At 42.1% G+C, this 12,419-nt stretch overlaps 1 protein-coding gene across 1 annotated transcript in view; it reads right to left on the bottom strand.

Moving 5' to 3' along the window:
- Positions 1 to 12,419, bottom strand: part of LOC117943175 (constitutive coactivator of PPAR-gamma-like protein 1 homolog) — a 28,222-nt gene that overhangs the window by 3,728 nt on the left and 12,075 nt on the right. The window contains exons 11-16 of the mRNA XM_034869155.1: positions 10,803 to 11,052; positions 10,564 to 10,678; positions 9,379 to 9,588; positions 7,424 to 7,613; positions 707 to 845; positions 519 to 615 (exon numbers count right to left, since the gene is read on the bottom strand). Of these exons, the coding sequence (XP_034725046.1) occupies positions 519 to 615; positions 707 to 845; positions 7,424 to 7,613; positions 9,379 to 9,588; positions 10,564 to 10,678; positions 10,803 to 11,052 (1,001 nt within the window). The remainder of the gene's footprint in view (positions 1 to 518; positions 616 to 706; positions 846 to 7,423; positions 7,614 to 9,378; positions 9,589 to 10,563; positions 10,679 to 10,802; positions 11,053 to 12,419) is intronic.

Here is a 12,419-nt window from a genome sequence, read left to right as displayed (position 1 = left end):
AAGCTCACGAGACTTTATTGCAATTTTACAGAAAACTTCAATGAAGAAATAAGACTTTATTTGATCAAAAGTCACCAAATGAAAACTGAGCACTGGAAGGTTTTAAATGTATGCTGAAGAGACCCAAGCGTTTTCTGTCAGTAATTGAGACAAAATGTTTTGTATTTGAATTTGTCATTGTACAATCTCGTCGCGTATAATCTCGCGAGAACATGTAGTGACGAGATATCGTCACACCTTAAAGCAATACCTTAAAGCGATGCATTATGGAAAGGTGATTGGTGGTACTTTTGTGTAAAATGGACTTATTCAAACATGACACAACTAGCATGGTATGGTTCATTTTGGGGTCTCTGAGAAAACCTGCTAATCGTTCTGCTGTTATAACATGCAACACCTTAACCATGGAACGCTTAGTGAAGGAACAAGGAGGAGCTGTACCTGTCTCTATAGATCATTAGAAGAGCATTGTGAAGGCCCATGTCTTCCATGTGAAGAGTGCTTTTTCTCTTACTTACCAGATAGGCTAGCTGACTCTTGAAGGCTCGAGCGTGGTACCTGCCACCCTGACCAAACGTCCTAGTGACGGGCGTGGAAATCACACCTCTGGGACGGCTGCAGAGGAACAAACACAAGTCCACATGGTTTATAAAATAAATAACAGGGAAGATAGGTAAAGTGTATCTAATTTTTATTCTTTACGTACCCTCTATCTGGTCCACCCACAGACACCACCTGAGCAAGGAAGCCTCCTCTCCCTCGGCCGCGTCGGGTTCCTGCCCACTGGCCCACCACGGTGCCAGCTATCTCCAGCTTCCCACCCTGGGACGACATTCGCTGCAGTCCTTGTCGGGGAGGAAAAAACAATGGTGTTAATCTGTGTGTGTGTGTGTGTGTGTGTGAAAACGTTTGACCTCTGTAATTGCAAACAACGCTACTGTACCAAATATTAACAATAATTTTCTCAGGTGTTCAAATACTTATTTGCATCTGTATCATACAAATACATAGTTAAAAAAATCATTCATTGTGATTTCTGTTTTCTTTTTAGATTATGTCTCTCACAGTGGACATGCACCTTCGATGACAATTTCAGACCCCACCATTATTTCTAAGTGGGAGAACTTGCAAAATAGCAGGTTGTTCAAATACTTATTTTCCTCACTGTATATGCATTGGTCAGTTTGTCTGCTTGACAATCCCATGTTGCAGAAATAAAATTGAAGTGTCTTTCTTTTTTTTAGATAAAAACAGATGACAAACTTTCGTATTTTGGACATCATTTGAAATTGGGAAAAATCTAAAGTAAGAAAAAGGTAATGCTAGAGAATATCCAAGTAGGTGCTATAGAAGCAGAGATTCTTTGCTCCAAGTGTGTGAAAAAAACTAATTTAGAGATAACGGCCTTTAAAGATTTTTATTGCAAAATTCCACTAAATTCTATTGAAAGTCATGAATTACAGACAAAATGTGCCTTTAGGTCCAGGTAAGATCCATCCACGGATCCATTACATCACAAACTTCACAATGACAGAACACCATTACACAGCCTAGTTCCCCCAGGTTCATTTACAATGTACAAATCCATTGCATTGACAGTCAAGACTGTGCTCTGAAGCCACAATTTCTCCATCACAGCCAGCATGGCAGAGGCAACCTCGTTACATGTAGAAATAGCCATACTGGCTGCAGCCTCAACAGCAGCAGCCTTTTCCCCACAAAGACATCGGGCCCATATGACAGAGTTGAGGCATTCGTTTGCATTCTGAGAGCTTCCATGCTGCATGCATGTGCTGTTGCTGGACATCCGGTGATACACAGGGATGAGCTTCTGACCCACCTTCCGTAAAAAAGGGTCCTGTATGAAGCCTATGGCTCTCCGCATTCTCCTCTGCTCTCCGGTACCATCGCCAGGATGGATTACATCTACTGTCCGTCCTTATGAAATCCAATCACGGCAGCAGAAAGCCCCAACACTTTTGTACAAAAGGTCGGATATCAGGAGTAATTATGAGCGGACACGCGCCTCATACCGCAAGCGCGTACGCACGCCACATGGACAAAAAAGTGAGAGAAAAGAAAGGGACTAGCTGTCCGGAGAATAATCTGTTGAGATTGTGTGTGCTTCTTTGAGAACTGTAAGTCATATAACTGATGTTTTTTTTCAGTTTATTTAAGCCTGTTGTAGGTTGCACTTGTTAGCTAAGTTAGACCTGTTAACTACATTCCACCTGGCTGTTGATTCGATATAGTGGCAATTGTTGAACGTTGTTGCTCATTAAGATAATGTACTGTAATTAATTGTGGGTTTATCGTTATTATTTACTAGCATATATGATTCCTGTGCATTGTGTATGGTAGCCTTTACAATGTTATTTATATACTTTATTACCACACAAACAGCCATAGCAAAGCTACCCACGTCCATGTATGTACTGATGCTTAATTGTAATAAAGCATTAACAGAGAGAAGTTGTCCCCGTTTGTGTTTTAACGCGCACACACACACACACACACTCACACACACACACACACACACACACACACACACCTAAGTTTTAAAATAATTTCACTGGAGTAATGAAGTCTGTGTATATTCACATTCAATTAGATTCAATCAAAATCCGACTTGAATTCATATCTTGCTATTCAGTCAGAATCTTATTAACCTGGAGTCTCTTTCAAAATAAATAAGCTGTATATTTTAGGCATATTGTAGGCAATGGCATATAAAGAGCCTTTTCTCCATGTCCCCTGTCGTTCCTCAGCGTGCTCTCTAGTAAAATCTGTCTGGTCCAGGTAGCTTTGTCATTCGCAAGGCTAGATTTACTTTAAAGTAAATTTCCAAGCCTGTACTTTGTTACTTTTACTTGAGTAAAGAAGTTAAATCAGTACTTCTACTTTTACCAGAGTCTTTTTTAACTGAATTATCTGTACTTCTACTTGAGTACGGGAAGTGAGTACTTATGCCATCTCTGCCAAACACAGAAAAAAGTGCAATCACACGATAAAAGTTAACAGAAAAGATCCGTATTTGTCCTTAATCCAATGACACGGAAAAAAAAAGTAGTCACAGCAATCAGTAGATCCGCTAAAAGGGTCCGGTGTATCCAGCACCGTCAAATTCACCAGCCAGCTGCAAACAAGGGGACAAGTCCTCTCTACTTGGCCATTTAAACAAAGTAGGATAAAACGTATTAAAGTCCAAATCTACACAAAACGCACATTCAAGTAAGCTGACATCAAATTTATATATAAATATATGGCATTTAGGACGTTGGCACGGCAACATGTCCAGACTAGTGCAACAGTAATTTTAGTTTTTTGCATCCTGCTACTCCCGTTGTCAGTCAGGTAATTTTTTTACTAAAGCAGTATATAAAATCAGATGTATTACCTACCACCAATTACTTGTTTGTGTTATTTAAAATATTTATAAAATATATGGTCATGCCAGACGTAATTATTCCACTCATTTTTAAACAGTGCAATTGCCTGTTCTGCACCCCCGGCAGCTCCCCCTGCCCCCCCCTGCAAACTCCGTGTATGGGTCATACCCACCTGCTAAGGATGAGGGGGCCGAGACTAAGGCTGAATCCCATTTCTCTGTCTTACCCCTACTCCTTGGCCCTTGAAACCAAGGGGTAGGGGTAAGGGGTGAAAACATACCCCTATGAAATGGGACACCACTTGGTGACATCACCATACAGTACTGATCACTAACTTCCAAGATGCCGTCTGTCTGTTGATTGTGTGGGTTTGGACAGTGTGTGTTATATATTTTATAGTTATTTTAGGTTCACTTTGGTAGTGCAGAGGTAGATGTTCTTATCTGTGTAGTACTTAGGTCTGTTTGCAATACAAATGTGTATACACATGTATCATGTATACATACATATACACCCTGTATACATGGTGTGTTGTATATCTGTTTCAGTTATCACCGTTTTTAATGTCATTGATGTTCACAAAAACATTTTGTTGACAAACATCTGTCTTTATTGGTGATAAATTGAACATAACAGGCAAAAACGTTACATAAAATTATGTTACAGAACCATTATCAACTATTAGAACCATAACTAACAAGTTGCACACATAAAAAGGCTTCAAATGTTTAAAACTAAAAAATACAAACAAGACCACTAATAAACAAATTAACTACAGCTGTTCTGATATTCCAGACCAGTCAGGAGCCTGTTGCCAGTAACCCTCTGTAACCCTCTCACATTTCATCAGTGTCTCATATCAAAACCAACAACAATATACAAGTGTATAAACAATGAACATGAATTAATTACAAAGTATTACAATAATACAATAGGCTACCAATGCAATAATGATGGGTACAACATGAACATATGAATTAGGAAACGTCTGCGTTTTCAGCCCCAAAGTGGATCAGCTGCTGTGTCCTCCTGTGTCCTCCTGTGTGATACAGGGCGGTATATGTAAAGCACGTAGCGATGTATCATAGGCCGTTAATATTAATATATATATATAGCTATACAATCTATGCAATGTATACAGTCCATTCAAGGCAGAAATCTATGAGACTGTTGAGCAAATCAACTGTAGCGTTAGTGATTAGCGTTAGCATTGCAAGCTAGCAATTTTAACAAAGTTTCAGTTAAGAACATGGTTGCAAGTATATAAACACAGGACTGCATAGACCACAAAACAAGACTGTCGTAACCTTTTAATCAATTATTTAAAGCCGAAAGTACTTACATTTATGTGTCTCTCCGGTTGATGAGCAGCCATTGATCAATGTGTGTTTTCAAGTAAGGTCACGTCCACACTCGGTTTCTAGGGCTATACACCCCTTGGTCTATCCCCTACCCCTAGGTAAGGGGACAGCACTATGTCTCGCGTGAACGCGCAAAAGCTAGGGGAAGGGGTAAGGGGAAGGAATAGGATTCAGCCTAAGGGTGTTTTCACACCTGTAGTTTGTTTGCTTTAGTCCAAATCCGTTGGTGAGTGTGTAAACTTGAGCAATTTGCCCTTGGTTGGTTTGGTTTGGTTTCACGCTTCCTTTTGGTACACACCATCACAAATCACGCAAAAATGTCCACTACTCTTGTTGGTCGGATGTTTATGGGGGTGGGAGCAAGAAAGTAAACACAGGAACAAGGTTGTGTGCTCTGGACTAGAGCATATTTCTTGCATCTCCATAATCAACCCAAAAAATCTAAGACATTGTTTTGCAATAGACTTTACGCATGTGCTCTGGTCAGCGAGACTTCCCTCTGCTCTCCCTCCAGTTTTAGCAGCAGCTGGTTTGACCATGGAGATACAAGTGACGGACGGCGAGCTTGACCTCAGTCCGTTTCTATGAAAGAAAGGCTGCTACAGTTTGCTGCTCTGCTACATTGCAGATTGCTAAACACACCTGACTACAGGAGACATTAACTCAGACTGCTAAGCTACTTGACTGCAGAAGACATATGCGCAGACTGCAAAGCTACCTGACAACAGGAGACATTACCTCAGACTGCTAAGCTAACTGACAACAGGAGACATTAGCTCGGACTGCTAAGCTAACTGACTACAGGAGACATTAGCTCAGACAGCTAAGTTACCTGACTACAGGAGGCATTAGCTCAGCTAAGCTACCGAACTACAGGAGACATTAGCTCAGACTGCTAAGCTACCTGACCACAGGAGACATTAGCTCAGGCTGCTACGCTACCTGACTACAGGAGACATTAGCTCAGACTGCTAAGCTACCCGAATACAGGAAACAGTAGTTAGATTTGTGTCCGACTTGATCCCGATTTGCTCTGACGTCATACACACGTGGGCAACGGAAATCTCACGAGAGCAAGGCGGCCGCAGTTCTGAGACGCAGGTGGCGCAGTTGCTTTTCACCGACTGCAAGAGCCAGGCGGACCCAAAGCATGCTGGGAAACGCCGGCTTCTCAGCTGATTTAACACCTTATTGGTTTACAACATGATGACGTTTTTAATGTAAACCTTTTATTGTTTTTGAATTAGAGGGATTTTAATTGCTATTTGTCTGATTTAAAGACTTATTCTGTACAGAACAAGTGTCATATGGCAGATAAAGATGTTTAGAAATCAGAGTGACTAAATCTGTTCAGATCACGGATCATCTACAGTGTGTTGTTAATTAAAATCAGCAACAGATCGCATGTAGAGCACTTTGACAGTTAGCTACTCTGTCATAATTAAAACAACTAGAGACTGTGTACCAGCTGATATGTAGGTCTGATTATATTTAACTAATCGTAATTGGACCACAGTGTTTTTGTCACTTCCTGTTCAGCCTAAAGGCGGCTGGAATCGGCTGGAAACTGTCTGACTTTACCGCAGCTTTTTGTCCCCGCCCCCGCTGCTGCCGCCTGCTCTCGTCTACTTTCCAGGCGAGGCGCAGTTCATCTCAAACGAGCCTATTAGCTCAGACTGGAGGAGTTTGTGTAGTTGGTGCGGTTCGAGTACAAATCCCATTCTCACCACAAACGAACCGCTCCAGAGTTCTATTGACAGCGTACCGAGACCACCTCTTCAAAGCAGGTCTCGGTACGCTTGTTTGGTTCACTGTTGGTGCAAACCACAGTTAGATTCCCACATTCCCACTGTGTGAAAACGCCCTAAAAGCTACATGATAAAACCCCCACCCCAGACTTAAAAATGTTGGGTCACTCAACAAACAATAAAAAGACAGGACCTTCCCTTATTTTCCTCCGGTGGTCCATTCCATAAACATAGAACAGTCCCTTAGATGGAGTCTGGTGGGCTTAGCAAATTTAAAAAGGATACTTACTCTTTAACAGAAAGGTCAACCTCCTTAGAAATCCTTTCCATAATGTTGTCAGACACTTAGAATATTAATCTGAGTCTGTCAGCAGCAACAACAGCACTTTTGTGAAGGTAAATACAAGCTGGACAAATGTCCTAATAACTTACATTGTAGCTTGTTTGCGGAGATCTCTCTTAATACTGAACCAATGTCAAAGATTGTTGTTCCCATCAGTCACTTAGACACAAACACATAGAAACATGAGGTCCATGTGGAAAAAAACAGCAGTTACCATTTTTGAGGACTATGGTTACCTGCTCCTCAGGTCTCTGCAGGGTAAATCCAGACAACTAGCTAGAATATTTGTCCAGTTGCAGTTTTCTGTTGTCAGTTTTACTAAAGCTACTTTTGAACGTACACATGTTTCAGCAAAACGAGTTCCTTCCTGAGCCTATTTAGAAGAGGCACTGTGGCTCCTTCCGGAGCTTAGCCCCGCCCAAGATGATTGTGATTGGTTTAAAGAAATGCCAATAAACCAGAGAACGTTTTTTCCCCATACAGGAATGCTGTGTGGACTAGCCAGACCCTCCTCCGAAGCGCTGAGGAGGAAGCCGAATGGAAAATTTAGGAATTGTTGGAACCGTTGGTGACTTTACTCACCAGGCATCCCTCTGCCTCGCCCAGGAGGCATCATAGGGGGTGGGGGGTAGTACGAGCCAGTCAGGGGGTAGAAAGGCATCCCATGAGGGGGTGGAGCGGGGGGAAACGGAGGAGGAAGGGGCGGCCGAGGGAAGTTGAGACCTTCCAGGATGCTCCGACGCATCACCTCCACCTTGGCCACCAGCTCAGCCTGAACAGAGAGAGACTAGTGTGACACACACATCACTATGTTCATCAACACACATAAACACCTCTGAATGTACTGTAGTATGGTTGATACTGTAGTATGGTTGATAATCCAGTATGATTGATACTGTAGTATGATTGACACTGTAATATGACATTAATAATGCAGTATGACTGATACTGTAGTATGATTGATACTGTAGTAAATGTAAATGTGAAGGAATGTACTTTTCCAGTCTTATCAACTACAGGAAAAATTCACCATTCACACACATTCATACACTGTGGCCAGGGCTGCCGTACAAGGTGTCACCCGCTCATCAGATAAACATTCACACACATTCACACTCCGATGCGCACCGGGGGCAACTCAGGGTTCAGTGTCTTGCCCAAGGACACTGCGACAATGACTGCAGGGGGCGGGGATCGAAACACCAACCTTCCGATTGGCAGGCAACCGCTCTACCACTGAGCCACAGCCGCCCAGTATGTAGTACTAGTATGATTGATACTGTAGTATAATTGATACTGTAGTATGCTTGTTAATGCAAGTACGACTGTTGTGATAATATTTAACAACAAAAAGAGAGAAGCAGTACATCCTCAAATTTCAGAAGCGTTATCTTTACAATGTTGTTACATATTAATAATAGATTAACCACATATACTGTAAACCTTTGACACTTTTATTTAGGAAGGACTAAATGAATAGAGTAAATGACATATTGCAGTGTTAAATATGTCTGTGTGTAAACTAAAACTGTAACATGAACCTTATGGCTTGACTGAACTAACGCCCTTTGGTCATCCTGTAATCTTGATTTTGTTTTAGAGTGGAATTAAGATAACTTTGCTCAGCGTCACCAGCTTTATCATCCTTACCTTCAAAAAGCTGTTTATAAATTTTTTCATTTTTCTTGGTAATAAAATAACCAGAATAAGCCAGAATATCAATATCAACATATGGATTTTCTGTTATTTCTGAAATGGGTAAAATGGTATTGTAGAGCTGCACACAAAGATCCTCCTTACCCCGCTCTGCTGTCTTCTGTGTTAATCCAGAACGTTAGCTAGCACCCTGCGGCACCTCTGCCTCTGTGGACGGAACTTCAACTACGCGGATGGAACTCAGTGGAGCTCCACAGACTAAGTCCACAGGTACAAATTAGTTTTGCACTAAATGTATCGCAAGAAGTATTGCAAAACTCGAGGGCGCAGACTCGTCGCTGTGCGATGCTGGAGAGCACACTGCAGCGACAGATTCAAGAGGTTGTAATCACTGAGTTGTAGTTGTACTGAAAAAGTGACACAAGTGAAAAAAAAAAAAAGCTCTCAAATCCTATTCTACAAGTGCTCCCATCCCATCTACGATTTAAGATTTTTTTTTACAAGCTCTCAAGTCATATTCTACAAGTGCGCACATCGCATCTACGCGCTCTCACTTTTGCACCATATTTACCTTCATACTATTGCATTTATGCTTTCAGCACCAAGAAAAACTCAGAGTTATCTAACTTCCTGTCCAAACCCTCAGTGGAAATGTGTTGGACGCCACAATCTTCTGAACATATTCATACTAAGAGATCCAGAGAGAGTTGTGTGGAGCTGATATTCTTAATTACATTTGTATCAACTCATTTGACAATGGCTTGGATGTAACAGACGTTTATTAATATCAAAAAAGTTATGCTCTAAAGCTTTAAATCACACTAAGGTCTTAGTAGTAGCAGTGTGTTTTGTGGACTTGTGGGTGGTGTGGACTGAGCTACCTGACCATCACAGAGGTCAATAAGCCGGGCCTTCTCCCTGTTGGCCCTGATGAGTTTACTCTGAAGCAGCTTTCCGTCAAAGTACATCCAGGGACAGCAGTGCTCCCAGGGGATTGGCTGCCCACACGCGTCGTTGGCAAACAGAGCCATGTCCACGCCGCTCATAAACAGAGCAGCCAACTGGACTCCGCGAGGGTCCAGGTTGTCCATCTGTGGAAAGAAACACCCAGACTTCGAAAATGTCCGGATAAGAAAAGAAAAAAGGAGAGTATGTTCTAGGGCTGCACATAATCGGGTTTTTTAGCAACTGCCGCAATAAACACATCAGGAAAGAGACCCCAAGATTTGTTGTGTTAGCTGAAAGTAAATATCTGCAGAAAACTGCACTTTAAAATGTAACTGTCATTCTTTTTATTTCTGCCTTTATATTCATTTCAATGTTCAATTTGTTCAATAAAAGAATGTTATTTGATTTAAATTCAACAAGCTGTCTTTTGTATTTTAGCAGAATCTTGATTTTTTATGACAGACATTGCAATATTTAACATCGTTGTCGCATATTTTTCTCATATTGTGCAGCCCTAGTATGTCCCTCCACAGCCCCACTGAGCATTCAGATTAAGGCAGTGCAAAGCAAAGCACAGAGCAAGCGAAAGCAGCCCATTTACTCCCAGCTGCCAAAATACAGCAGTACACAACCTAATCCAGCCAAAACAAAGAGCCAGCAGACACAACCTGGATGTTGTGGTACGGCAAAGAGCAGACAGAGACACACACAGACAGACCACAAGGACCCTAGCGTACAGCTGGTGTTGATGGTTTACATTAACAAAGGCCAAATGAGAACAGAGCTCGGTCTGAGATGGGGTTGATCAAAACCATCTACACATGACAGGAGAGCCCCTCAGATAACTCAAAGCTCGACAAAAATACATCTTTTAGTGCAAAAGCTACGGCTTTAGAAACAGCATGCTCTTTGTACGAGCATGTTGTTGAGACTGCAGAATAAGAGGAGTGTCTACAGAACAACAAACTCTAACAGGATTCAATCAAAGCAGCATTTAGAGCCGTTAGATACGTACAGACCAAGTGAGCAACTGACAGGATGGCAGATTGCGGCCTGGACATGGATGCCCTGTGTGTGGTTCTCAGACACTCCTCGTATAACAAACACTACAAAATCACCTTCAGTTCCTGCAGCTGGTCAGGCTCATAAAGTTTAGGAGAAAGTGCTTGGGCTAGGAAAGCGTCAAGTTCATTACGACGCAAAATTCTTACTCCTGGCCAATGTAACATAAACCTGAAGCAAAACACAGAAGGTCAAAAGTGTTACACATACCAAAACGGTCTGCAGAAAATATCCTCACTCCCTTTCCAATTGACTTCCCAGTAAACGTGTGGTCTAAACAGGGAGCAGTACTCACCGCAGCACACAGCAAAGGACCAGGAGGGGTGTAGGGACACTGCCAGGGTCAAGCATGGCTGGAGTGTCCGAGCGCATGCAGGCCAGGAAGGCTCTCATCCTGCGGTTCTTGTCCTCCACGGCCTTCCCCAGCCACAGCTTCTTCAGGTTGGGACAGGTCCACTCCCTGAAGGGCAAAGCCTCCACCAGCTCTGGAGTGTGGGGAGTCTTGCCTTTGTAGGCGGCCCACTCTTTGACCATGACATGTGTATCTGGGGGACAACATTCAAAAGAGATCAGGGTTTGGGTCAAGCGTCCCAGGATCTGTTAACCTCGGACTAAAAGCCTCCTCCAATTAACGTTTAGAAAGAAGAAATACTCTCAGCTGCAAGCTCAGTGTTCGTAGTATTAAACCGAGGTAACATTTGAAATGCATAACATGAGAGCTGCAACAATGTCAATAAGTTGAACATAAAATGAAATGGAAAATAATTTCACAAGAAATTCATGATGATTCATGATTCATGAAGAGAGACTTAATTGGGAGCCAATGGGGGTGGATGAGGGTTGGGGTGATTTCAGGTCTGGGCGTGGGTGAGGACCCTGGTGGCAGAGTTTTGGACATACTGGAGCCTGCCTAGGTTTTGCAGGGGACGCCAGACAGGACTGCATTGCAGTAGTCCAAATGTATTTATGGAGGTTATGAAAGCATGAACGAAGGTTTTCGGCCACGGAGTCAGAGAGTGATGGCTGGAGTCTGGAGATGTTTATGAGATGAAAAAAGGCCTTCTTAGTGATGGAGTTGATGTGAGTATGGAAAGAGAGTAGAGTCCAGGATTACACCAAGGTGTGCGGACCTCAGAGGATGGGCAGACGGCGCACCCATCAACATCCAGGATGAGATATATGAACTGAATGTCTCCCCCTTAGCTTTCAGAGAGGGTCGTCTTAAAGAGAGTAATGTTGACCAAGATCTCTCTAGGGATTAAAAGATTGATTTCAAGATTTTATGAATCAATCATGGATCGTTCAATGAAGGTTGATTTTGATTGGAAAATCTCTTCTTTTTTTTTTTTCTAAGCCAGCCCTATTTACATACATAAATATGCTGCTTATAGCACTGTGGGGAAATGTAATGTCTGTAATGTCTTACAGTAGATACTGCATATCTCTGCCGTCCATAATAATACTGAATGAACCAACAAGCACGTGATTTCTGTACGAGAGCCAGACCAGACTTGCCGTGTTCTTCCTGCTGGGTGTGTTTACATGTACTGTAGGAACACACATGGAGAAGGTCAGTAATCCCATTTCTCCCTAAAACTACCTTACTTGCTTATTTCAGGGGTTCTACAAGTTTCACCAAGACAAATGGGAGACTTTTTAAAACAGATTTAAAACCTTTATGAATGAAACTTGAGAGTAATTTAAGAAGTTGTACAATCCGACAAAGACTTGCACCAATAACACAAAAACTGATTGGCCGCCACATAACTTACATGTTGGTCTCATTGTTGTAATACAGCAAATTATATTTGCACTAGCCAAAGAAAGAGCTACAACACCACAGAATGTAAACAAATCGGCATTAGAGGTAGAGTTACATGGACGTACAAAAATTAAGACCTGTTTAAAATTA

The sequence above is a fragment of the Etheostoma cragini genome, chromosome 4, assembly GCF_013103735.1.
Source record: "Etheostoma cragini isolate CJK2018 chromosome 4, CSU_Ecrag_1.0, whole genome shotgun sequence".
Taxonomy (NCBI): Eukaryota; Metazoa; Chordata; class Actinopteri; order Perciformes; family Percidae; genus Etheostoma; species Etheostoma cragini.
This window is presented reverse-complemented; position numbering and strand designations above follow the sequence as displayed.